Source organism: Gobius niger (assembly GCF_951799975.1).
Source record: "Gobius niger genome assembly, chromosome: 1".
Lineage (NCBI taxonomy): Eukaryota > Metazoa > Chordata > Actinopteri > Gobiiformes > Gobiidae > Gobius > Gobius niger.
Window position 1 is genome coordinate 10,287,371 of NC_136852.1, and position 27,061 is coordinate 10,314,431.

Here is a 27,061-nt window from a genome sequence, read left to right on the forward strand (position 1 = left end):
ATTAGATAGCATTGCACTTTACACACGTTTTAAGCAACTGTAAAGCCTGGTTTCTCATTTTTTTGGAACTTTCTACAGCTAGATATTGCTCCTGTGATAACACCGGGTTAGTTACAATTAAAGAAACCGGGCTGGTTTTCGTAAGGTACATTGTAGAAATCTCGTATACTAATGAGGGCCGGACTTTGATTGACAGGCCGTTAGCATTAGCGCTAACGGCACGGCTACGACCGAACTACGCACCCGTGAGCACCGAGTCTACAGTGAAGATCCCGCCCTTTTGCCCTTTTTAGGAACATACTTCTGTGAATCCGCCACAGTTTCCCTGTCGAACGTGGTCATTATGGTAAACAGGGAGGAGTGAGGAGATGGAGTCTATTATTTATTATGTCTATGGTTGGCACTCAAATCCCGAACATGTGGGCCTTTCTTTGTGGAGTTTGCATGCCCTCCAGGTGCTCCGTTTTCCCCCATTCAACCCACAACATGCATAGTAGGCAAATCATCAAGCTCTTTGCCATAAATCTGTCTCAAGAAATACCTTAAAGGCACTGTTTCTAGTAGTGGAGCGAAAATAGTTTTGTCCCCCTTTTGTATGTTGTAAACTCAGGCATTAATGGGGACAAAAAACAAACAAACAAACAAAAACAAAAACACTGTGTATCTAATTATAAAGCATTTGTGTCAATTTCACGAACTCACAGGCCAGTTTTCCAGGTTTTTTTTTTAAAGCGACCCTGAAAAGTGAGCCTGTAAGTTGTGGAATGCGCCTATAAACTCATCCCTGTGAACAGTTGCGATGCTCATGCTACAAATATGTTAGGAGAGTTAAGAATGAGTTTCAACCACAACACTTTCATATTTTGTAATTAAAAAATGCATTTAAAAAAAAATGAGGTAGGGCATTTAATATACCCAAATCCTTCAGAGAATGTGCAGGGATTTGAAATACTACATACAACCAGATTCGGCAAAGATTTCATGCCTGTAGCTCTCCATTTAGCATTATTTCAAAAAAATTTCTATATCCAAAGCAATCTTGACCACTGACTTTTACACTATTTTCTCATTTTTTAAACTCGTAAGTCAACATGAGCAAGCTTTGTTGGTAAGCTGATTGAACAATGTGGTCATGGTGTCTTGCCTCTGGACACAATGGCTGCACACAGGGTTGAGTGAAAATCAATCCACAACCCCCATGGTCAGCGGACAGCATGCTCTTGTACCACCATCAAACTCTTATTCGTCATTTTCTTCCAATAAATGTCACTTCCTCATCCCATCTCCTCTGTTGTCATTCTTTCTCGTGTTGTCGTGTTTTTTTCTTTTACCCCATCAATAGCTCCCGTCGTCTTTCGCTCCCTCCGTTTCTTGCTTCTCCCACATAATCACAGGGGACCGTCCGGGACAAGGGGCCCGGCGGCGAGACGGCCAATCTAATCGCTCATCTGATCAGCGGGCGCTTTACATTGCCACTGTGACGCCCAAATAAGGTCCCTGGAGGAAGTCGCCACTTGCTTTATCTCTCTGTCAGTGAGATAGTCGCTGTTTCTTTCTCTCTCTCTCTCTCGTCTCTTCCCCCGTCGCTCCGTTCACTCGGGCTTATCTCCGCCGTGGCTCAAGCTCAAACAAAAAAACTCCAGGCAAAGGCTTTTATGTGTTACGTGTTCGCCCTGTGTGTGCGTTAATGCCCCTGATGAAAAATGTGCTGATACGGTCTTTCGTAATTGTAGTTGGGAGTAATATCACGTCAAGTTTAACAATCAATTAGGTTCATCTGTATTGTACGCTCTAATTATAATAGTTCAGAGTGAATGTCCAGAAGTTTTCACACTGGGGTTGGACATGATTTTACTGGCGATACTCAAGATCACAAGTGTTACTTTTGTGCTGGAACTGAACTACTGTAGTTGAACATTTCTGCGCCAACAAAGGGCCCGATTGATTAAGCCTTTGTGTGGAGGTGATAAAATAGTGCAATAAACTGGGGGCAGTTGAGATTTCTTACACTTAAAGGCCACAGTGCAAATGCATTAACATATTGGACTTGTGCACCACTAATAATTTGCAGTTTCTATTGATGAATTTGGTGCAGCATGATATAATAGGAAGTGCTAATATTAAAGTAGTGCTTGCAATTTAGCACCTGGCTTAGTAAATCAGGCCCATGGTCAAATTCATGCACTGCCTGAACAAAAAACACTCTAATATTCCATTGGACCCGCCTTTAGCTTTGATTACAGCACACTTTCACTGTGGCATTGTTTCAATAAGCTACTGCAATGTCAAAAGATCCCATGTCACATTCATTTTTTCACCAAGATCTTGTATTGATGATGGGAGAGTGTGACCACTGCACAAACCCTTCTCCAGCACATCCCAAAGGTTCTCAATGGGGTTAAGATCTGGACTCTGTGACGGCAAATCCATGCGTGAAATATAATGTCTCGTGCTTCCTGAACCACTCTTTCACAATGAGAGCCCGGTGAATTATGGCGTTGTCATCTTGGAATATGCCATCAGGGAAGATGAAATCCGGTGATGGAATAACCTGGTCATTCAGGATGCTGATCTCATTCTTTGGGCGTTGCTGAACCGAGACCTGACCAACTGCAGCAAGCCCAGATCATGACAGTTAGTTAAATCCATGTAGCACTGTACATTATCCACGTGAAAGTTTGCTGAAGTGAAGCTCTGGTCAAATAACTGAGGCTAGCTGAGTGGTTAGTGCTTCTGCTTGACGACAAGAAGGTCCTGGCCTCAAATCCCAGACCAGGCAGGGCCTTTCTGGGTGGAGTTTGAATGTGCTCCTGGTATCTGTGTAGGTTTCCATCCGGTTTCTCTTATCTCCAAAAAAACGTGCTGGTTTGGAGCCACACAGAGATGCACTTTACCTTTCGAATATTGGTTGCATTATGATTCACTGACCCTGCATAATACACTCAAATCAGTTTGCACTACTGGACTTTACATTTTTATCCTGCATCCTGCAACACTTATTCCTACCTATTGAACTGCACTTACCTGTAATGGCCTATGGAACATTCTGAACATTATGTGCACAGATACAATATCATCAATAGGGCTTTTGTATGATGCAATGGGCTTATCCTTGACACCAGTGCACTAATGCACAGTGCTCTTGATACAAGACTAGGAGCGTCTGACTCGCAAGTCTAACTGCGTAACAGTGTATTTGTGTGAGTGAGTCGGAGCAACCATTGGCACAAAATGGAGCTCACATTTCGTTAATGTATATCCGAAGTGAATGGGTGTCTGTCCAGATGTATGGAAAGACATAATGGATATACATTACATGGATGCAATACAGGCCTTTTCAGTGGATTTTGTACAGCAATAGTTTACTATATATTACCATAAGTGCATCTATCCAGATAGCTGAAAAGAACATTGGGATGTTTAATTACCTTCCTTCAATGCTGTATTTAGTAACAATATGTATGTTTTTCCACTCACTTGCCAAAGGAATGCGTTAAGTCGATTTTCTCTTCGAAAAACAAAGGCAGTAATGTTGCACCTTAAGCTGTCTACACGTTCCCAGATACAACAGTAAAAAGATGTGAAACTCTGATCACAATAAGCTTAATGATGTCTCCTGTGGCCCATAGATAATATATGGATGTGCAAGTAAGCAGGTTTTTGGGCATTTCTTACCGTCTCGTAATCGTACCACACGGCATCTGGGACGTATGCCCGAACTGTGTCCGTGCCCTGTAGAAAACAAGAACAAAGACGTTATTTTACACTCGTCTCCACGCTCATCGCAGTGTTTTGAAGGTTTAATATGTGATTATGTGCCTTTTATTTGTGGCTCCGACATCAAACGCCGCGTTGTGTAAAAAGGCATGTCTGTGTTTGATTTGTGTTTTCGAGGCAGGAACATGATTCTTTATGAAGCGCCGACCCGACAAGGACGCCGAACAAGGCTAAACACAATGCAAATACATCGGGATACAAGGATTTAGAGAGGAGAGGAGGGAATGAACTCATTAATTAAACATTCATTCAGGAAAAATAAATATGCTTAACATTTCGAAACCGAACAATCCTGTAGAAAATGGGAAAGGCAGATCTTATTTGTGTCGTTCAAGTTTTTCACTCCGTACTCACTATGGTAGTACGCGAGGTATGAAGTCAAAACTGTTAAAGTGCATATGACAAATAAGACACAGTTTTTGCTAAAACATAGTTAACACGATTATATTACATTTTTTGCCAAATATTGTCCCCGGCTTTCTTTAGTTTGGCCATTTTTGTGATGTTTATAGTTTCACTTCCTTATTGGACACCGACAGGAAGTGGCATAGAAGAAGGTAAATGATTTTAAACTGTTGCCGTGCCGACCATGTTAAGTCAATGGGAAATGAGTGAGTCAAACTGCTATGTCACTTATGTCAGCAGCTTAAAACACTGGAATAAAATTATAATTGTGCAGCTAATGAACTTACAAAAGATGTTATTCTTCTAAATAAGTCATATTTTCAAGCATTAAGACCTGTCATATGCACTTTAAGTTATAGTCATAATACTTTTGGTTTTAGTCTGGTTTGAGTCCATGTAAATTTGGTCGAAGTGTAAAATCTTTATATTCATATTAATTTATTCCACGTATGTAATCAAACTGCACAGCTTTGTAAACTTAAGAACTAAACTTGTTTCTTTGGCATTTATTTCAATAGATTTTGGTCCTAGTTTGATACCTACTTTGAATTTTGTTTTAGTGTATTAATATTAGTCAGCAAAAATATTACTTTGACTAAAACAATGACAACATTTAGACAAAATGAACACTTTGGGTTTACCAGAAAAACAAAATAAATCAAGATGTTTAGGTTTATTTTCCTTGACAGGAAATTGCATAAAATGAGTCGAGAAGAGCAGGAAGAAGCATAATAGACTGCACTTAAATAGAGATGTGCCGATCTGATATTCTGTTTGGTATCGGAATAGCTGATCAGGCGTTTTGATGGTGTCAGACGGGATCGAATTTAATGACTGATCCACCTAAGGACGTGTATAATATATATTCCCTTTCAATTTAAAATGTAAAGCTAAACTTACATTAGGGCTGGGCGATATGACCAAAAAATTAAATCTCGATAATTTTACTCAGTTTGGACAATTAAACTTTAAAAAGTCTCCTGATCTTTCATATGAAGAAAACTGCTCAGAGTCCTGCTCATTCATATCTCATAATGTAGCTACAATTAGGCCCATTAAGACAACATAACCCTTTATTTAAAAACATGTATTTCTGTTTTAGATATTCCTTGTCTGCTCCCAAATGTAAAACCTCTTAAAGGCGTTTTAGTTTCATCGTCTTCATGCCTCTGCTGTGTTTGACAACCGTCTCCATGGAGACTCAAGGGAAAGGGGCGGAGTTAAATGGTCTGCTCAGAGCAGAGTGAGAGAAAGGCACAGGAGCAGACTGGGGGAAAGCGGGAAACTCTGTTTTAGCGGAAGAAAACTCCACCACGTCCTCTTAAAACACAACATGCGGCCTTTGTTAAGCAGCAGAGATCGTTAGAAAGTCTCTGCTTCTCCGCTGGTTCTCCGATTTAGCCATTTTCCAAATCGTCTGTTTTTACAAGCATGAATTAATTGAATTAATTCGATTTATCGCCCAGGACTAACTCACATGTTTATAGAAAGTCATCCCCGTAATAGACTGCCTAAAAGGTACATTTGGAGTAACTACTGTCAACAGATTTTAACGCTATCTGATCAATACTGGCCAGCATGGAGCTCTGGACATCCCTCCTCATGTTGCAATGGGTCATTCGTCCGCACACCAGCTCTACCACCGAGCCAAAGGACAGCACATGATTTCATTATATTCCTTTTATTATAAATCAATGTTATTAGCTCCTGGAACCATTATGAACCATTTATATCAAACGTGGTCCAAATATCACCCTAAAAGTGACAATTTTTTCTACCTTGTTAGTAACTATTACAGCTCGGATGATCATTTTGACAGTGAACATCTTCCACTCCACATTATTTTTCATGGGTTTGTGATTTGACTATAACTACAGACACTTTCCCCAGTACTGAAACAAGGTAAGAGAGCGCTATTCAGAGAGTTATTAAAAAAAAAAAAAAAAAAGACTGCCTTTTATCTGATAGAAAGTCTCCCACAAAAGCCCGGTGACATTTTATACTGCGCCTGTATGATGCAAGAGATGATGGAACAGACCGCATCAAGCGCAGACTGATAGGTGACGGGGCTCTGAAGGCTTAAGGTGCCGGACAGACAGGAGTAATCAATAGCGGAGGGGCGCGCCTTTGATAGCGTTGTCACTTCTTTGCTCTGTTTGACAGCGGCGGACGGCGAAAGCAGACGCAGGCAGAAAAAAGGAGAAGAGAATGAAGCAGGAAAACTCCGGCGCTTTCTCAAACAAACACAGGAGTCGACTCCGGGCCATCTGTCAGCGGCGCCGATGGCACCAATAACCCGCTCCTCTCCTCCTCGTCTCTTCAGTGGCGTGTCCTATTTTATAGCCCTATGAGGGAAAGTCATTAGGAAGCCAGAGAAACAGGGCAGAGAGAGAGAGAGAGAGAGAGAGAGAAGCCGAGGAAAGCTAAAAAGGTAAGGGAATAGGAACTGGGTAATGCAATGGGTAAATAGAAAAGTGTGTTACAGTCGATGTCCCCACAGCTTCAGCGGAGTGGACAGACTGTTGTTTAAAGTAAAGCTGTTTGGGCCAAAGCAGTTGTGCCCCGAAGAGTTTCACAACAACTTAAGTAATAATTGGACACATTATGTTTCCTCTGAGTTTAGAAGCGCTTTATAACACCTCACGACAGGGTTGGGTACCGTTAAACAATACCGGAATAGATTGAAAAAAAAAGTTTAAGGACTACTGGTATTGAAAAGTATCGAAACAAGGTATCGAAAAAAATGCTACAGTATATATTTAGAGATACAGTTCTGATGCCTGTTGGTCCAGGAACAACTTACTTGGTTGTTTCAGCTCAAATAAAAGTGTTTAGTCAATGTTCTCTTAGAAAAACAAATGCAGTGAAACTCATCACAATAAGCATAATAATAAAGCTTTTATTTATGGAACTGTATTGTATTTGTATTCTATTGTTCTGTGTTCTGGTTCTAGAAGGTATCATTCAATGACTTTTCTGTCCATCTTTTTTACATTGCTTTCAATTAGGATTTGGCTTTTTAGCAAAACGTGTTTTTAATTGTTTTAGATGTGCCTCGTAGAGGGTGGATCGGGCCGAGTTTTTCTTTCAGAGACCAGCCCTCGTCCGACAGACCAGTGATTGAATCCGAATCGAGCCCAATAGGCATTAAGATATTTGTGTCCGAGTCCCACCAAACCCGACACAATCAGAATAACATTTTCATGAGCCTATGACAGTAGGATATTGTTTGTGTGGAAAATCCGATTTTACCAATCAAGTAAAATAGGCATTTGCAGCGTCAACCCAGATAAGCAGAGACATGCATGGACACGGTGCAACAAGTGGCCTCCTGTTACGGGCTTCTGCCCCATTATAAATTGTTTTTCTTCTCGTTCTTCCCCGCTGGGCGGCTGTGATTTTCGCTGTCAGTATCCACGGCTTGTCGGTCCCTTTGTCTTATTGTGCTGATGTGATGTGTCCCGAGCCAGAACAGAAGTTTTTGTCCGAGGCAGACCGAGCCTTTTGGTTGGGTTTCCATACTCTAGTGCCTAGGGCTGACGATACCAGTTTGGTATTGGAAAAATAATTTTCGGTTCTAGTGTCGAAAAAGAAAAGTATCAAAAGCAGGAGCTGAAAACAATGTCATGTTGTTGGTCCAAGGACAGAATTAAAGGAGGTAAATACATTTTATTTATTTTTTTATGTCCCTTTTTCCTATTTATTTTCAATTATTTCTTATTTTTGCCCCAATTTCTTTCCTCATTTTTGCCATTTTTATTACTTTTTTTTATCTTCTCAACAACGATTGGAAAAAAAAACTTGCCAATAACTTGCCGATAAATAAACCCACCAAAACAAACACATGTAGCAAATATCTGAAAACTAAATGTAGGTAAGGTTTGTTAGAGCGTTGGTTAGCTATGCATGTTTCATTCCTGTAGCGCTAATGATGGAGATGTAAATTATATATTATGAAGTGGCTAAAATTGAGTGCCACCACGTCTTTTTCTGAAGGCCCGCTCCCTGATGGCTTATCAAAGCTGCTGTCCAGCTGCTGAGATGACAGCACGGGGAAATCGTCTCCTTTTCTGGTGTCTGATTTGCTCGCGGCGCCTATCACTCAGCGTACTATCTAATGCGTTGGGACTGTTAGCATGGCTGCTAACCGTGATTGAGGAGGACAAGCCACCAGGCCTACATCCTCATTTTTGGCGCGGGCAGGCCCCCGTTTGCAGCGTGCCGTATATATACGATTTGATCCGGTGGACTGAGGATTTACGCCGGGCAGAGTGATCAGATGGTACCTCGAGGCGACAGGGGGAAGAGGCGCGCGATGCAGGGGCGAGAGGCGAGAGTGGATGAAATAAAAGGGGATCACAGGGGGCGAGTTGACAGGCGCTGATTAAGAGAATGCAGATTAGATAAGGGAGGGAACGTCTGATGAAAGGAAAAGGGTGTAATGGGCAGGCGGAGGGGAGAGAGGGTGAGGACTGGAGGGGCAGGAGATCCAGTTTATCAGAGAGATGAAGGTTAGAGTCGGACTGATGTGAATGACAGCGCTCCAGGACCATCAAAGAGTGTGAGAGAGAGGCGCAAACCAGGGAAGGGGGGAGTGAGGAGGGAGAGAGGGAGGGAGGGGGGCTTGTTAAAGATCAGTGCATGACCCTACTCAAACAGATAAGACCTGGGCTTTATGTGGGCCGTCACAGTCTGATGCCTGTGTAACCGATAGTGTACGCTGGCTTTAATACACAAGCCCGGCTGGAGTGACTGCACGAGGACATCAGGACCGATTTCAAAATCACTGTCTAAGCTAATGACAAATACAAACAAAGAAAGAACCTTAAAGGAACAGGCCACTGTTTTTACACACTGAGATATGTTCTTACCTGAGCTTAGACGAGTTGATGCGTACCTGTCGAGTCTTTGTGCGTGCGCTCAGTCACGCAAAACAACCAAAGATGTTGCTAGCATTTGGCCTTTCCCAGTATATTCCTATGGCTCCAAACAGCGGTGAAGTTGGAAGCTACCACGCCCTTCCACGGGCACGCACAAAGACCAGACTGGTGCGCATCAACTTGTCTAAACTCAGGTAAGAACATATCACAGCATGGAAGAACTGTGTGCCCTCAGTCCTGCAAAACAACCAAAGATGTTGTTAGCATTTGGCCTCTCCCTCGCTCCTTTCTGACGGGGTGTTCAGACTGAGCCCCCTCTGTATAAAAAATATATAGATGGGGATCATTCTGGTCTCACAAGGCTAGGGGGTTGGGGTGGGATGTCCTTGTGAACTCAAAACACATTTTAGTTCAAATAACTAACATGAAAAGACCTCTCACGCTAAAGTAGTCCTCAAAAGAATCAGAATTTTTTTTCCAATGCAGAACTCTACGTAGCTACCTTGAGAAATGACCCACAGTTCATAAGGTTAACTGATTTGAATTTCATTCGGGTCAGGCTAAAGAATTACTTTAATAGAAAATGAACTGTGCAAATTCAATGCCAGCTTTGGTGCAGTAAAGCAAACTTTTTCTTACATACCTGACACACCGGTTCAGACAGCATCACTTTTTCAAAACACTCAAAACAGCACCAATCACTTACTCCACAAACTCCTGTTTCAACTGCAATAAACTATTTAGTAAAGGGTTTTCCCGGGGCATTAAAAGTCCGTATTTAGGCTTTGCAACATTCTCTTCAATAAACATCAGCCTATAGAGTCGCCGTCTTTTTCCATGGAGTTCCTCAACTCCCACAATTGCGCATCAGCCCTCTGCCTCCATTACTCCTCCATTACTTGAAAGTTTACCACAATCACACTTGCAACAAAGTTACTTCATTGCCCTGCCCCTCTGTGAATCCAATTCGCTTCCCTCCATTCCCAGTAATTCGCAAGGGGCCGCGCTAAATTGCTTATTAATAAGGCCACTTTAACATGACCGCAATCTATGTGAATGCGGCACGTACACGGCGCGCAAACACCGGCAAACAGGCACGCACACACTGCTATCTCCACTTCTAATCTGCTGGTAATGAGGTCAGAGCTCTCATTAGAGTGAGCACAAGAGAGGGGGAGTGGAGCAGAGATGAGAGGAGAGCAACAAAGAGGATCCCATGTCATGTTTTCCCAACGGAGGTCACGCCTACACCGTGTGCTATGGAGCTGTAAGTGAACCGCTAGACATTTGCGGCTCTTTATGTGTGCTTTTTCACATGGAGCAGTATTGCGTAATGTTACAAAATAGGCATGCTGGAAAGAGGTGTCGAAAGGAGCTGTGAAGTCGCGAAGTTTCAGATTCTTGGAGGTGATGTCACAGTTGGGAAAAGAAGTATCTGCATTTACATTATCTGCCATTTTTATTGGAAATATCTGACAGGAAGTTTCAGTTATGTTGAACCTGATACAAAAAGACTGTAATTGGTCCATTAGGTTAGGTAAGGTAAGGTATACTTTATTGTCTCCCTCCTGGGGCAACCCTTCAGGAGCAGTGGACCCAGGAACCCACGTTCAGATGTGGAGCCAGGCTGATGGTCAGAATCACCTGACCGGAGGATTCACCTATTGTGCATTTTTTCTGTTGATGGGGGAAACTAACTTTTCTTTGGTCCTAGCGGCGGGGGGCTGACAATGCTGTAATACCACCCCCTAGTGGCCAGGGGCGACTCCAAAAGATACTTTGGAAACAGGATTCTAATGTAGTTTGGGACCTCGTTTAAACTGCTGAAAAAGGCTGGCTCCAAAGAGTATTATTTAATATAAAAATCACTATGACCCATGTGACAACACAGGGGTATAGAAATAAAAAGTGGAAGCCTAAATCTATGATTGACAGGCTCTGGAGCTCTGTGGAGGCTTGTAGCCCTGCATGGTCGGGTATTCCCGCCTTTTTGCCCTTTTAAGGAACATAGGAGGAGATTGAGCAGCCATGTTAATTTCACAGACCACTCGGGATCATTACTATGGGGTTGAATGGGACCTGCTGATCTCTATATATCTAACCTTATTCCGGAGGCTCGCGTGAGCGCCGCCATGACTTGTGCCCGCCCCTTTTCTCCTATCTGTTAACATGGGACTGGAGAAGTCCACATAAAATCAGTCACTACACGAAAACAAAGCCGTTTTTCGACCACGCTGAGAAACGGTGCGGAGTTGACATGTTGGTGCAAATGAACATTGGCCATTTTACACAAATCAATCCACTGGGGCGACGGTGGCGCAGACGGTAGAGAGGGTCGTCTCATGATCGAAAGGTCGGGGGTTCGAATCCCACCTCCTGAAAGTGCACACTGTCGTTGTGTCCTTGGGCAAGACACTTCACCCACATTGCCCCCAGTGTCTGCGTACACTGGTGTATGAATGAGAGTATGAATGGGTGAGTGATCCTTGCTGTAAAGCGCTTTGAGTGCCTAATGTAGGTGGAAAAGCGCTATATAAGTTGAGACCATTTACCATTTACCATTTAAACATCAGATTTGAGCGGAGAACATTATCCCTCGTTCTCCGTTTAAATGAACGGGCTTCACGCTCGACCGGAGGTGTCTGTACAACGGAAGTGCTGAGACAACGCAAAAAGTGGAAAAAGTGGGCGGGGCGGAATAAGGTGAATTATGTAGATCTATGGGGGAAACCCATCCAGACACAGGGAGAGAAGCATGCAAACTCTACATAGAAAGGCTTGTACGGTGCAGGAATTGAACCCGGGACCCTCTTGTTGTGAGGCAAGAGCACTAACAGTTCAGCCACGGTGCCGCTCTCTAGTTCCTGATAAAGGGCTAACTGATGCCAAAAACCTGTTGGGGGTTCAGATATTGTGCAAATCCCCATGCTGTAGAGTTGGCAAAATGCCGAAGTACAAAACGTACACAGTTGCCATGACACATATTTCGAGTGTCTCACCGGGTCCAGGACAGGGGTGATGAGTAGAGATTTGCCCCACAGGAACTGACGGTCCACCTTCCACGTGGCACTGTCCGAGTAGAACCTACAGGAGAAAAGAGAATGAAGAGATTGATGACTTTAAGTTACAGAGCGGACTGAATATTTGATCAGAGCCTAAATCTGATGTTTGTTGATTCTAAGAAATATAAGTAATGAAGACGTGAGGTGAGGAGTGAGAAGGTAGAGGGATGAAGGGAAGCGGCAGAGAGGACTATATTTTACACAGCCTTTGCAGCCGAGCCGCTTAGTTAATTCTATCAAAGTCAGGGATGTCCTTGGAAATTGGTATAATTTCACCACCAAATGCGGAAACATTGTCGGGCTTCAAATGATAAACCTAGAAGTCTCATTATTGATGCAGAACAAATAGCTTGTTTTTTTTTTTCTCGGCGTCCCCGTTTCGCAAACATAGAATTTAAACAACGCTTTTGTTCTGTTCCCTTTTTGGACAAAGCATATTTGTTTCTCAATTGAAAACAAGAGCACACTCATACATATTCTAATTGTGAACCAAGTTGGATATGAAAAGACTATTAGTTTGTTTCATGTTTTACCCCAGTTTGAAGGAAACACAAACCACGGAAAGGGGTTTGCACTTGTTAGAATGGGTTTAGGCTCCGAATGCTGTGAAAAATGATAGTCAGTTAGTTAACCTTTTACCTCCGACTTTGGCTTTAACCAAATCTGAAAGCTTCCCGACTGGAGAGCAACAGTGTAGTGCTTCATTTGAAAGCTAAGGCCTACAAAACTGATTCTAGCTGTTTTCATTGCCTTTTTGTCGTGTGCTCGCTGTTTTTTATTGTTGAGGTTTTGTTGTTTTTTCGTCTTTTCTTTTTTTCCCTTTTTGTGTTGTTGTTGCCGCGTCTTTTATTGCTTCTTTATTCCTTTTTTAGTTTTTTTCACTTTTTGTTGTGTTTTCATTGTTTTTTTGTCGTGATTTTGTTGCTCTTTAGTTGTGTTTTCATCACGTGTTTGTCATCTTTCTGTCACTGTTTTTTTGTCACGTTTTTGTCACCTTTTTGTTGTGTTTTCACAAGTTTTTTGTTGCTCTTTTGTTGCTTTTTAGTTGTTTTTTCATCACGTGTTTGTCATCTTTTTGGCAGTTTTGAGTTTTTGTCACTTTTTCCTATATTTTTTCATTGTTCCTTTGTTGCTTTTTTGTCACTTTTTTGTGTGTTTTTTGTCACTTTTTGTCATGTTTTTGTTGTTTTCTTGTCGTGTTTGGCCACATTTTTGTAATTTGTTTTCGCTATTGTGTCGTTTTTTGTTGTCTTTTAATCATGTGTTTGTCACCTTTTTGTCACTTTTTTGTGGCCTTTTTTGTTGCATTTTGTACAGCCGGATTGTATAATTAGGAAATGACAAATATATTAGTAAACCGTCTATGGTGTTCTATTTTTACACCCATCCAACAGAGAGATATCAATCTTCCTCTCATCCATATTCAGCACATTATTTTTGTGCTTTAATAACTTGCTGCATATGTTATCTCGTTTAAATGGATTTCACAGAAGTAGGACTTAATGGACAGGCAAGAACGCTGCGTTTCCCCCCAAAACGGCTGCTCTTTAGTTGGTGTTTCAGGGCGGCACAGCAAAGCAGTTCTTTGATAAGTTTGGATGCTTTAGTTATTGGCACAAAACAAAAACATAATGAATTAATTAATACAGTATGTACATAAAACTAACGTACGTGTGGGCTCAATGAAAGTTGTATTTGTGGCAGTAATAGTTAGACTTGACTTACATAACATAACATAAACACATAATAAAATCTAACCCGCAGTCATATTTAAAACGGGATGAGAAAAAGCAAGAACCAAGCACATTTCCTCCAGTTTGTCATTACCCAAATGTAAAGCTTCTTGATAAAAAAGTGTCAACACAAAACAAGATGAAAAAGAGGATGAAAGCGCAAAAAAACACACACTTAAAAAAGGAGCCACAAAAGAGCGAAAAAGATGACAAAAAACGACAACACGGCAACAATGCAAGGACAAAGATCCGTTTTGATGGTCTTAGCTTTCAAATGAGATGTCACACCAGTGTTGATACTTTTAGATTTGGCAAGGTCGGCCGAACTGGTGAACACTGCACTCGGTTCAGGTGGGGGTCAAGAGTTTACCATGTTTAAGCAGAACTAAGTAACTCATGCCCCTAGAGGCCATAAGTGCCACTGCAGGTGTCGCAGCATGTAGGGACATTGTACACAACACAATGGAGATATATTTTTTCGCTCCAACATGGTTGTAAACACTGCTAAAGTGGCACTGGCCTACAGTTAACTTTGCCCGTTAGCCTGTTAGCTTCTTCTTCGTGATTCTATCAGTGTGTATTGCGCCTCCGACTCGGATGCAGGGAAGTTACAAGGGTGATTTTCTGGCCAGAGACACCGGGGGAGATGAATGACCCAATCAACACTTGTATTATACCTCAGAGAAGGGACTACGAAAAGGATTTATTAAGGTAAACAAGTTACTTAGTACTGCTTTAAAATGGTGCATTTATTTTGTGTTTTAATATGCTGCAAAATAAAGTGCGTCTAGAGTATATGGGCCCGATCTTGTGCATCAAAACGGAGACGACATTTTGCGCTCAGTAGGAGCGCACTTTGTGATCTTGCCACTCCAGACTTGGCGCATTTAAGTGGGTTGAGACATACACATTTTCCTCCAACCAGATCGACTCCGCGTCCAGGAGAGTGGTTGTGTGGGAGTGGGGGGTGAACATGTGCTTTTGTTTTGCTTCGCGTTCACGCCAAGCGCGGGCCGATCCGCAACACAGCGGACGCTGTAGCTCTTTTTCTCTCGAGACGTGAACATCGTTTAGCTCACGATGAGGTAAATAAAGTTTTTAGTTTGACCTGTGAGAGCCTAAGGCTTAAGAAAGAACGCAAGACAGCGCAATGTAAACAAGGAAGTGAATGTCAGCCATGTTTTCATCAGTGCAGTCACCTCCTCTTGTGACGCCCCCTCACAGGTGGCGGAGGCGAATGGCACATATGGCGCCGCCACTCGGAAAATAATTCGCCAAGAGCCTGCACTGCCCCGTGCGCCGCCACAAGATCTGGCTCTATGTGATTGCTCAAACTCCGACCGTGCTAAAATGGACTTACTCATGCAACATGGGCCTCACCACGGTCTCCCCCGTGGTGTGGGCCTTGTAGAAGAGCGTGTACAGGTACGGCAGCAGCGTGTAGCGGATGTTCAGGTAGTGCTTGGAGCTCTTCACCAGGGTGGACTCCGGTCCGTACCAAGCAGGATCCTGGGGCTGCGAGACAGGAAGATGGATTAGCGGGGCTGCCCGGGTGATTGAGAGAGAGGGAGGGGCAGAGAAAATGTCCATTTGTCTCCACTGTCTTTCAGTGCAGAGATACAGTTAATTAAAAGGTGAAGGGGAGCTGGGAGTAGAGGAGGCGATGTGAACAGAAGCAGTGGTTTTGATCAAAGGTATTCTCTGTTTTTATGTTCACAAATTAGTTTTTCAGTTTAGCAGCCAATCATTAGTTTACCATTCTGAACTAAAACATGTTCTTACAGACGAGGTGGAGAAAGTGTAAACAAAAGCAGCATACTATGATGCAGGGGATCAAACCATCACCCATTCTACTGACAGAAGGAGTATGTGTCTTCACCTCCTTTCCCCCACATTTTCTCCAGTTTGGCTTTACCCAAATTTTAAAGCTTCTTGAAAAAGCAAGTGACAAAAAAGTAACAAAGAGGTGAGAAAAAGTAGCAAAAAAGTGACAAAAAAATGACAAAAATGTGACAAAAAAGTGACAAAAAAAGTGACAGAAAAGTGACAAAATGTGATGAAAAAGTGATAATAAAGCGACAGAAATGTGACAAAAATCTGACAAAAAAGTTACAAAAAATTAGAAAAATCTGACAAAAAAGTAAAAAATGTGACAAAAAATGTGTCAAAAAAGTAAAAAAAAACAAAATTATGCACTATTATTGTAAACTAAGTTGCTGTTTTTTGTTTTGTTTTTTGTCTGTGTGTTTTCTACCTAATTTTGACCGCCGCTGTAAAGTCCGTTTTTGTACCTGCAAACGAGGACCCCCTCGAAAACGAGATGGTTCATCTCAGGGGTTATTCCTCTTAATAAATAATAATAACCTTTTAGATTTGGGTAAAGATTAAACTGCAGAAAATGTGCTTTGTTAAGGCGGGGGTGAAGATTTTAAAATCATGACATGAAGGTGATCACCGCCCAAACTTTCCCAAACTATTTGACCCGTTTGACCTTCTCTATTTCACTACTTCTCTCCTGAAATGAGTTTCATATTAACAGTGGCTAGGCTGCTTACGTTTGCATTTTTATGATGAGTAAACAGCCCCGAGACCTACTGTTTACTTGAAAGCATGGTCGTTTTTCTTAATTAATGTGCTGTTGCTGAACAGAATGTGTTACAGAAAGCACACCGGCGGAGTGGTCACTTCTCTTTACACTCAAGGGCTGAATTTGATTATTTGGTTTGATGAACACCAATTCCAACCCGTTTTAAAAAGCCCTGTAATTTGTTGCTCAGGCTTTTCAGAAATAATTCTTCATACACAAGTTTTATTCTTTATTCTTTAGGCTTTAGTAATCCCACTCTATAGTGTGCACATATAAAGCTCTCTTGGTTTCAGACGAGGATGAAAAAACTGAGCACGGCTCGGTATTTTGGGCTCTTGAGGAGATGAAAACAGGGATTATTGCATCAACATCATTATATAGCATTGAAAGCTTGGAAATGCCAATTCAGAATACACCTGAGGAAAACAAATACGTTCAGTTTGATTAAAAGCTTTATCATGTGTCAGTCCGGCACAATGAGAGCCATTTACAATGCCAGAAACTCATCAGCACAACCTGTTATAAATAAGTGGGCCCTAATGGCATTAATAATCATTAGCGGAGAATTGTTTTAGAACGCTTTGCGAGGGGGAATTATGAAAAGAGAAGTTGAGAGATTGAAACAAAATGGGGACAAAGTGAGCCACAAAACTGAAAAGTGTGATTTAATTTCCATGATAGTGCCGGGTAAGAGGGTGATTAGCTGCTAACAGGCCGTGCTCCTCTCATCGCGCTCATCATTTATGCCCTGGGAGAATGTTCTGCTGATGAGAAGTCCCGGGCTACATGTGTGTGTCCCTGTGAGTGCATGTGCATGTGTGTGAGTGTGTGTGTGTGCAATGAAAGCCATGATTAGGGCAAAGCAAAGGTCACACATTAGCCATACTTCAAATTCATCATTAGCATGTCTCTGTGTCTCTATGCACAGGGCTTCTCAAAATGTAGCGGAGCGTTTTGTGTTTTGCTCTTTATAGGCGCAGAAACATGTCTCAATCAGTATTTAACCTAATAAAGTCCGACTCTAGAACTGCCTGAGTCGCGTTTAGAGTCTGTTTTAACGTCAGGGCAGCCGCAATGATGATTTAAATTAAGAATAATCTCTTTAATGTGCATAACGGTTTTCATACACCCACAGTGATTCACAATTGGCCCCATAGCACTCAAGTAATGAAGTCAGTTCGTCTTCAGTTCAGTTGAAGTTCAGTTTTAGTCATGGTTCACCTTATTAAGTTCAATTTTAGCCTTATTTTGGTGCTGATCTTTTTCATTTGTTTCATTTTTTTTTATTTTTTTTTTAAATTAATACACAGCCATATTGTATGTCAGAGTTATGACAACATAGCTTTCCACTTACAGTCTAGTAAAAAAAAATCTGAAAAAAGGCTTGGTTAATCCTTTTGTGGTTCCGGAATATGAGGGGTTGGCAACCATGCTCTTATGTTAATATGAGATGTTGGGAACATATTTCATGAATATGATATTCGCGTATCGCCTTTGTTTGTTTTTTACTGAAGAAATAAGAAGAGAATGTTTACCAAAATGTTGCATCTTCAGCCATGCACTATCTGTCAGATAAAATGAAATATCTGCAATATTAAACAATTCTCATGAAATTTGCACTTTATGTGTAGTTTGACATAATATCATCTCACAGGAAATCTTTGCTATATAGGTTTAAAAATAATTTATGTCAGTTTTTTCATATTGGAAACAAGATGGTCGCCATAACTGAACTGGCTGATACTCAGTTCAATTGTTGTATCTTCAAAATTATACCAGAATTTCTGAAATAATTTACTCTGTATATAGACGATATCTATCTCATCTAAGATTTTCTCATGAAATTCGCATAGTATGTGTGATTTGACAAGATACTATCAACTCTCTGGAAATGTTGGCCTTAAAGAGTTGCATTTTCAGATTTTCTTAGTAGACCAGGGGTGGCCAACAGACCAGGGGTGGCCAACTAGTCAGCTTTTACACACCGCCTCGAAAAGGAAGGAGATACGGACTCTCATTCATGTGTGTAGAGATGGAAACAGGGTCTGTAGGACGATGGTTGGATTTTGGTCAAAGACTGTTACAGTTTATGGGAAATATTTACCAATTATTTTGCAAAGAGCCGCATTGTATTAAACATATCCAATCATGCAAAGAGCCGCATTCTGATTGGCCAAGAGCCGAGAGCCGCATGTTGGCCACCCCTGTACTAGACTATTATAGCAGTGCATTTCAACACACCTTTAGCCCTTCATGACATTCACAATCACTCCCTCAGTTACCTTTGGAGTCAAACATTCGCTCTCACACAATCACATAAACAAGGAAGGTGAAGTGTCTTGTCCAAGGGCACCACAACAGTACGAAGTGGCTTGAGTGGGATTTGAATCAACAGTTTTTTAGGATAAAGACACACACACGTCCACAAACTCTTGGCCCGCGTGTGCTGGATAAAAAAAAAAAACAATGAGGCGAAAAAGACACGATCCGCACAACTGATGTGCTCACCTTTTTTAATTGCTCTCACCGGCATTATCGTTTGGGGCTTGAGTAGGATTTGAACTTCCAAACGCCCAGTGAGTAACTTCCGGCCATTGCTGCTCTTATAAGGTCATGGCAAGCTTAGGAACTCTATTAAGAAATGCATTCGCAAATGGAGTGTAGATCTAACTTTAAATTAAGTCTGAATTTGCTGTGTGGTCGGCCAGTCTGCACCCTATACGCTGTTTTATAATTAAGCACTCATTCACTGTCCTTCACGCTATGTAATTAAATACTTGTATAGTTCTGTATTTGCTAACAGGAATGCTCCACACAGGGCGATAAACTCGATCTAAGCCGTTAACTACCCACCTACACTTTCATAATGTCAAGATTTATCACAACTGCATCTAGCCTTCCCGGGGAGTTTCTGTAAAGTTCTTTTTTTTAAGTCCAGTCAAGTGCCTGCTCTCCCAAAGCGCCCATAATCATTTCCAACAACTCGCCTTCAATGCGCAAAACCCACATAACCCGAGTCCCTTTGCTCACGCCATACAACACTATACAATAACATGACACGGGCCTCGGTGGATCCTCCTCCCATTTTCAAGAACACACACTCGAAATCACCTTTGCGATGTTACAAGCCCCGCAGCGCTCCGGATTTGCGCGACGTATAAATCTGAACTCGACAGGCCAATAGAACGACTGTGGTGTGAGAGTGTGCGCCTCACCTTGTAGCCTTGAGCGTTGTGGTTCCGGGCAAATGGGTAGAAGGCTCCCACCTGCATCCAGCGGCGACACAGCTCCTCGCTGCAGTCGTCAAAGAAGCCGCAGATATCGGCGCCGATCTGAAACGCAGGCCAGTGTTGTGTGAAGTGTGAAATAGTGGAGCTTTGACATTTGAGAAACCTTAAATCTGCTGATGTGCAGACACGAGGGGAGCTCCACAAGTGAGCTAAAATATCAGGATCATATTGAAAACCTTTACTTTGTGCGTCTGCCTTCCAAAGGTTGTCGTGATTAAAACAACAGCTTCATTAACCATCAGAAAGCTGAACTCTCAACATGCCTCCCTCTTCTGCTTTCTATTATGCATGGGGTTTCAAAGCTGATATCTGCACTGAGTTGTCATATCAAATCAAATTCAATTGTTTTTGTATATCCACATATCACAACAGAAGCCGCACCAGTATTACAATGATGAATGATTGGCCTCTTGTGGTTGGAGACGAAACAAACACAATCCAGTACAGACAACAACTTGAAAATCCTTCTCAGTAATACTCTTTGTAAAAGATCTAACTGAACTGACCCCACATCAGGTCCCAGGGGTTAATTTTGAATCAGTTATAATCTGCTATGAGGTAACTAACACCCGTAACATATTGGTTAATGTAATAAATGCATTAAGAAGCATTCGCCACACCTCAGCCTCAAATGGTCCTCAAACTCCTAATAAGCCTTTAGGAAAAAGAACTGAGAGACAGATTGGTTTTGTTGTACTCTATTGGCAAAATGATAATAATCTCAAACTAAGCAAGACTATACGTGTCTTTCAGTCATGTGACTTTTGTTGTTATGGCGGCCATTTTGAATACTGAAGTAGAATTATGCAGTGCTTCAACATGTAACAATATCTCTACTCAGGATATACTGTAAATGTAAGACAACTGATTGACAGTGACATTTTTATGTACTTGTAATCATTGCTCAAGAAGATAACAGTAAAAACACGTTCCTAGAGAGCGCACATTTATGTGAAGGAACCAGTTAGTCAGTGTTTAAGCTGCTCAATATGTTAGCATGCTACCGGTTAGCATTTCGCTTCAACAGCTCAGCTCTGACCTCTCCAAGAGAAAGCCCTGAACGAGACTCCAAACACCTAGCATTGGACACAACATGTGACAATGCAATCAGTGTTCGAGATGTAGCCATTGACAGTTGATTCAATCAACCGGTTGAAGCTAAATGCTAACCGGTAGCATGCTGACGTCTTGAACAGCATAAAAACTGACTCAGACATAACATAACAAACTGAAAAAATCACAGAGAAAGGTGTTCTGTTTCCTCTTTGATGGGTTAATTTAGTCTGAGGAGTGAAGCAGATCTTTAGTAAATCCTGCTGTAGCTCAACAGACAGAGCCGCTACGTCTGTGCCACATTTCCTGGTTATATCACATAAACCTGCGTCTCTTGGGTCGTGTTTAAACTGTTCTTGAGCAATGATTACGAGTGCATAAAAATGCCACTGTCGATCACTTGTCATTTATTTTCATCCTGAGTAAAGATATCATTACATGTAGCACTGCATAATTCTACTTCGGTATTCAAAATGGCACCTGGAGCTATGATATTATTGGAAACACATGTATAGCCACTATATGTTGTTTGGTCTTAACCCACATTTTCAGTCCATAATGCACTGGGCTTTTGTTTTTTCCTTGTTCTTTTTCTTCAAAGGTCTAGCCCTTTTCTTGGCGACAAAACACAGCTGCCTCTGTCATATTTACCAAGCTTGAAACAATATTGACTATCGCACTATGTTTGGTGTATTGTTTAACAGCCATCCCACTTTTAAAACCGATACTGAAACTTCAGTCAACGACTCCCCTGTCAGAGAGAACCTTTAACACCAGGATAATGTCCAGCCTGAAATGTTCAATTAAGACGTCTTCCTTGATGGTTCTTCTGCCGGGCTGATTGCCATCGGCAGGTGGTGGATGTGGTCAGCGGTCTTTATTTACATTAATTGGACAAAGCAGTCCAAGAAAGAGGCCAGTCCGCAGAGACCACTGTTTACTGTTGGCTGCGTTTTACTGTGGGCAATGGACGCGATCCAGAGGCCACTGCACAATCACCATCTTTATTTGAAGCATGAGAGACGCACACAAAACAAATTAAGTGTGATGAATGCTTTAACATAGATAAACTAGAAGACAGTCTGTGCATGTGGTGACTGGTAGAAATGATGGATTTTTTAAAATGTATTTATGGAATTATTTTGTAGTTGCTTATTCTTTTCTGTGGATAAGTGTGTGGGAGCAGGACCATATGGTACGCCCTTTCCTGTCTCCGTCCTGTAAATCCCTCCTAGTTGCTCTTCTCAGTCTCTCCTTACGTTGTAGTGAAATAAGGCTTTTCACCCTTATTTCACTACTTCTCATTCCGTCTCTTTTAAGTCAGGGGGGGTGAAAGCCTGAGAGCTGGTCATATCTCCTACGAAGCCCCAAAACGACACCAAAACATCATTCGCCTTTGTCACCTCGCTTGTTTCATAAAGTTATCTTTTTAATTTGAGATTGTAGCCCTTTGTTTAAAAAAATAAATGAATACTATGTTGTAGATACACTCTGTCACTACATCCAAAAGATCAGTTTGTGGATGCAAAAACACTTTCTCCAACTCCATCATTGTTTTTGGCCCACAGACACAAAGAGAAAGTGTTTTCAGCCACCTCGAGTTTCTCTCTCTAAAACCAAAAAATCAGATTAGAAATCTAGGAGTAATCATGGACTCAGACCTGAACTTAAACAGCCACATCAAAGCAATAACATCAGCAGCTTTTAAACATCTGAAAAAAGATTAGAGGAATTGTGTCAAAACCAAACTTAGAGAGATTCGTCCATGCATTTGTCTCCAGCAGGTTATACTACTGTAACGGCTGCTCACTGGCCTCTCTAAACCAGTGCTTCTCAACCTGGGGGTTGGGACCTCCAAGGGGTCGCGAGACAAATTTGGGGGGTCGCCAGATCATTTAGATAAATATACATATTCTCATTAGCATATAATCTAATGTTTTATTGTAGCATGTGTTTGCTATTTTACCAGAGTGCCATTATTTGTTTGAAGTTTGATGAATTTTATTTCAGCCATTTGTTTTTTTTGCTTTGTTTTTTAAGAATTATGTAGGATGATGTCCTTATTTCTCACGGTGTGACCCAGGCGGGGGGTCACAAACTCCTTTACCTGTTATAATGGGGGTTGTGGCTCCAAAAAGTTGAGAACCACTGCTCTAAACGATCAGTCAGACAGCTGCAGTACATACAGAACACTGCTGCTCAAGTCCTGACAAGAACCAGGAAATACAACCAGTGCTCCGGTCTCTGCACCGGCTTCCTGTCACTCAGAGAATAGAATTTAAAACATTCTGCTCTACAAATAAGCTTACCTTGCCTTCCTTTTATAACTGTACAGTTTTGGGGTCTTTGATTGAGAAACAAGAGCCTATTTTAATTAATTTAGTTACAGTTTCAGTCCTAATTATCACTTTCTTTTTTCTGTTTCGGTCAGTGAAATAGCAAACACTGTCTTCCAGCTCGATTCTCCTTTTTATCCCTTCTCTATATCTAAGTGCGTGTGCGTATCAAAGTGCTTCCAAATCTGCTCGACACAGTCCCACCAGGATTCAGTTGGCACCGAGGATCCCACCTGATGCGCACAGCTGGGTGGAGAGTTTGCACGGCTCCCTGGGATTCTCTTTCGCCTCATATACACAAAGTCCGGAGTGGACACCGCTGAGCTGCATTTTTTATTTTTATTTTTATGCTTTTTCTCCTAAATGAAGGTGAAGAAGCGTTCATAAGATATTCTGACGCAACTTATTCCAGACACACTTTCCACTTGCCGGCCCCTCCGCCATTAAGCTCACGCCCGAACACAGATCTCAATTAGTGCTTGAACCGACTTTAAAGGGAGCGGGGGGGAAAAAGGGAATGTAACTTTAGAATGCCAGAACAGCATGTTTTGGAACAGACGTTAACAGATGTAATTGGCAGTGGTTTCGATTTCCCAAAAAAAAAAAAAAGGGGGTACAAGATGAGTTCGAAAAGGCCTGGCAAAAAAAATATGGAAATTGAAATGTTGGGTGGAACTGTTGGCACATTTTGGCAGCGGAAAGTACAAACACATTACGATTTAATGGTCATTTGCCTAAAACAAACGGCAAATTATGCACAAACAAGATAATTTTGGCAGTAAGTTGCTGACGAAATGTGCTCGCTATCATGGAGTGGGTAGAGAAATGTGCCTGCGCTTTAGCTAACGTAACGAGCGACTAGCTAGAGGCTACGGGTCTGTGATTCACTAATTTACATAAACAGCTTCATAGCATCTTTTCCTCATCTTCAAAACAAAGCGGTGCGAACAGGATAATGTGGAATGAACTTCACAAGGAGAACTTACTGACAATGGAAAAAAAAGTGTATGTAGATTTTTTTTTTAAATAGCAAGACTTTGTGGCAGCATTCATCCTGGTATTTTGGCAAACTACCCCTTGTGGGTCAGCAGTACTGTTTTCAGTGGGTCGCGAGCAGAGGAGGGTAGAGTAGCCGAAATATTTACAGGTAACGTTACAAGTAAGAGTAACGTTGCTTTGATATACTTTTTCTCTAGAACAAGAAAATGTAGTGACACAAACAAGTGCTCAAAGTAAACAAATACTTGGAGAAAATGTTGCTTGAATACTGTGAGTACTGAGCAACTGTTTAAAGGGACTATACATAATTTTAAAATGTTAAAATTAAGTATTTTCCTTCCCCTACATGTTCCAGCCATGTCCTAAGGTGTAGAATGAGCCCAGACCTGTTCACCACAACTGCCTCTAAAATCCTGCACTTCGGGTCCGAATTGCCGTCATGCACGAGCTTAATATAGAAGCTGCAGTTACGCGTATGACCTGAGGTGGCAGTAGTGAGTATAAAATGGCTAACTTGCATCTAACCCCTTTAATCAACAATCAATTGTGAGGAAAAGGCAGTATAGCTTGGTGGGCCCCAGTGTTATACCAGTTGAGAACCAGCAATCTAAAATATAGCCCTCACACTGTACTTACATAAGGAATTCCGAAAAGGCTAAACTCCAGCATGCCGGGGATGGCCCATTTGATGTCATTCCAGTTGGCAGCGTTGTCTCCGAGCCAGTGACCCGAGTACTTTCCCACACCTGGGAAAGAGGAGCGGGTCAGCATCAGGGTCCGGTTCTCCCCAAACACTCGCTGCAGCGCCCTGAGGGAAGGCGAGCAAAAAGAAGACATTTTAGCTCAGTTTAAGATGCAACACAGTGGAATCCTGAATGTAGTGTTTGGTAAAATGTCTCAATAGGACCATCACTCACTGCTATGTAATGTTTAGTAAATGACTAACAAAGACATACACAAGTTCTATACAGTTCACACAATGTTGAAAAACTGCAGCAAAAGTGAGCGCTGTTTTCCCCAACTCTGTACATTATTATTTTTCTTGATGAGGACAATCGAAGAGGCATTGATTTCCATGACAATACAAAGCCCGGGTGATGTTCACAAAATGTGTCTCCTGCCAATAATACATTTTAATTAGTCAGGGCGAGAGGATGGGTGCGCCGCGGATGGCCTTATTGAAGCGGTGAGTCAGCAGAGACGACCTCAAAAGGCTTTTTCACTGAATGTACAATGTGTGTGTGACCTTACAATGGGTCAATTTGCTCCAGTCGACAATTACGTGCGATTCAGAAGGAGCTGTTTTGTCACTAAAGTGGCATGTCTATTAACTAATTACAGGCAGGACAGTTTTCACAGACACAGCGTTCATCCATTCCATAGGACGGTCCTTTTACATGTATACATTGGCTGACCTATAGAGTGCTTCCAATCTAAATGTCAGTGAGACCTTGTAGACAGTGGAAAGCTATATTTTTTTTTAGCCTTCATATAAGACACGATTGTTGTGTTGTAAATCTGAAGTTTGAAAGGACTTTGAAAGGCCAGGATTTCAATTTAGAAACTTTTTCCTCTCCTTCTTCTGCAGGGCGTCTGCACCAATCAGAGAATAAAGGATCCTGTGTTTGTTATGGTTTAAGAGTAAGGCTATATATTAATAATATGGCTATCTATTAATAATATGGACTATTTACTGGCCACTTTAGAGGCCGGATCTTACTTTCTTACAGAGGCACACAAGAATATCTTTCCATGTGATTATTCGAATAGTTTAATATGTTCTCTTTGTTCTAAGGAAAGTGTCACTGAAAGATGAGCCCAAGCATTGGCATTAGCAGGATTGAAAAGGCTGCACTATTACAGGAGTTGTTGCTGTTTTCTTGGAGACACTAGACCTGGCACGAGCAGCGGCCATGGTGTATTTTTAACAATGATGGAGCTGAATCTTTGGGATCTGTTCGAGGAGCTGTTCAATAACAGACTCCTTCTTTATTGATTTGTTTAAGAAGCCTTTTTGAGAACACTAATTGTCTGAGACTTCTTCTGCTGAGATATGCTCCTTCAGATCAAAATCACTAATGATTACAGCGGAACTGGTTTAAACCTGTTGGAATGCCATGTCAATGTTTTTTTTTGCAATTTTTTATGCAATTGATTGTTTGTTCAGTTAGATTTATGTAAAATAGCATTAAAACGATCCGGTTCTTTAAACAAAATCTGGTTTAAACCATTTAGGTCAAAGAGCCATTCAAAATAGCCTTCAAAAACGCTGCCTTTATTTAAAGGAACAGGCCACTGTTTTTACATACAAGACAAGTTGATGCGTATCTGTCTGGTCTGTGTTCGTGCCCGTGGAAGAGCTTGGTCACTTCTAACCCCATTTGGAGCTATAGGAATACATTGGGAGAGGCCAAATGTTAATAACATCTTTGGTCAATTTGCCAATTTGCCACTGAGCGCCCCCACAAAGACCAGACAGGTACACATCAACTCGTCTAAACTCAGGTAAGAACATATCTCAGTATGTAAAAATGGTGGCCTGTTCCTTTAACCTCTTAACCCCCCCAGAGCACGTTTTTCCTCAGTTCAGCTTTACCCCAATCTAAAAGCGTTTGACTGGAGCTTACAGCCTGTAGTCTGGTGAAATGCCTCATTTGAAAGCGAAGACCAAAACTCTTTCCGCATTTTTTTGCTACACAAACCCAATGAGAGCGTGACAAAAATGCAACAAAAATGACAAAAAACAAAGGAAGAATCCTTGATGAGTTTTGTAGGCCTCAGCTTTCAAATGAGGCGCTACACTGGCCTATAGGCTGTAAACTCCCAGGTCAAGAAGCTTTAAGTTTTGAATAAAGCAGAACTGGAGAAAATGTGCTCTGTTAAGGCGGGGGGTTAAGAAGTTAAATACCTCACAATTTTTTTAACTTCTTAACCCCATG

The 27,061-nt window shown here is 41.6% G+C and overlaps 1 protein-coding gene across 1 annotated transcript in view; it reads right to left on the reverse strand.

Annotated features, from left to right (window-relative positions):
* The window catches only part of si (sucrase-isomaltase), a 138,626-nt gene that overhangs the window by 50,153 nt on the left and 61,412 nt on the right, over nucleotides 1-27,061 (reverse strand). Inside the window, exons 17-21 of the mRNA XM_079573199.1 lie at nucleotides 24,759-24,930; nucleotides 19,660-19,776; nucleotides 15,218-15,372; nucleotides 12,062-12,146; nucleotides 3,676-3,732 (exon numbers count right to left, since the gene is read on the reverse strand). Coding sequence (XP_079429325.1) covers nucleotides 3,676-3,732; nucleotides 12,062-12,146; nucleotides 15,218-15,372; nucleotides 19,660-19,776; nucleotides 24,759-24,930 — 586 coding nt within the window. The remainder of the gene's footprint in view (nucleotides 1-3,675; nucleotides 3,733-12,061; nucleotides 12,147-15,217; nucleotides 15,373-19,659; nucleotides 19,777-24,758; nucleotides 24,931-27,061) is intronic.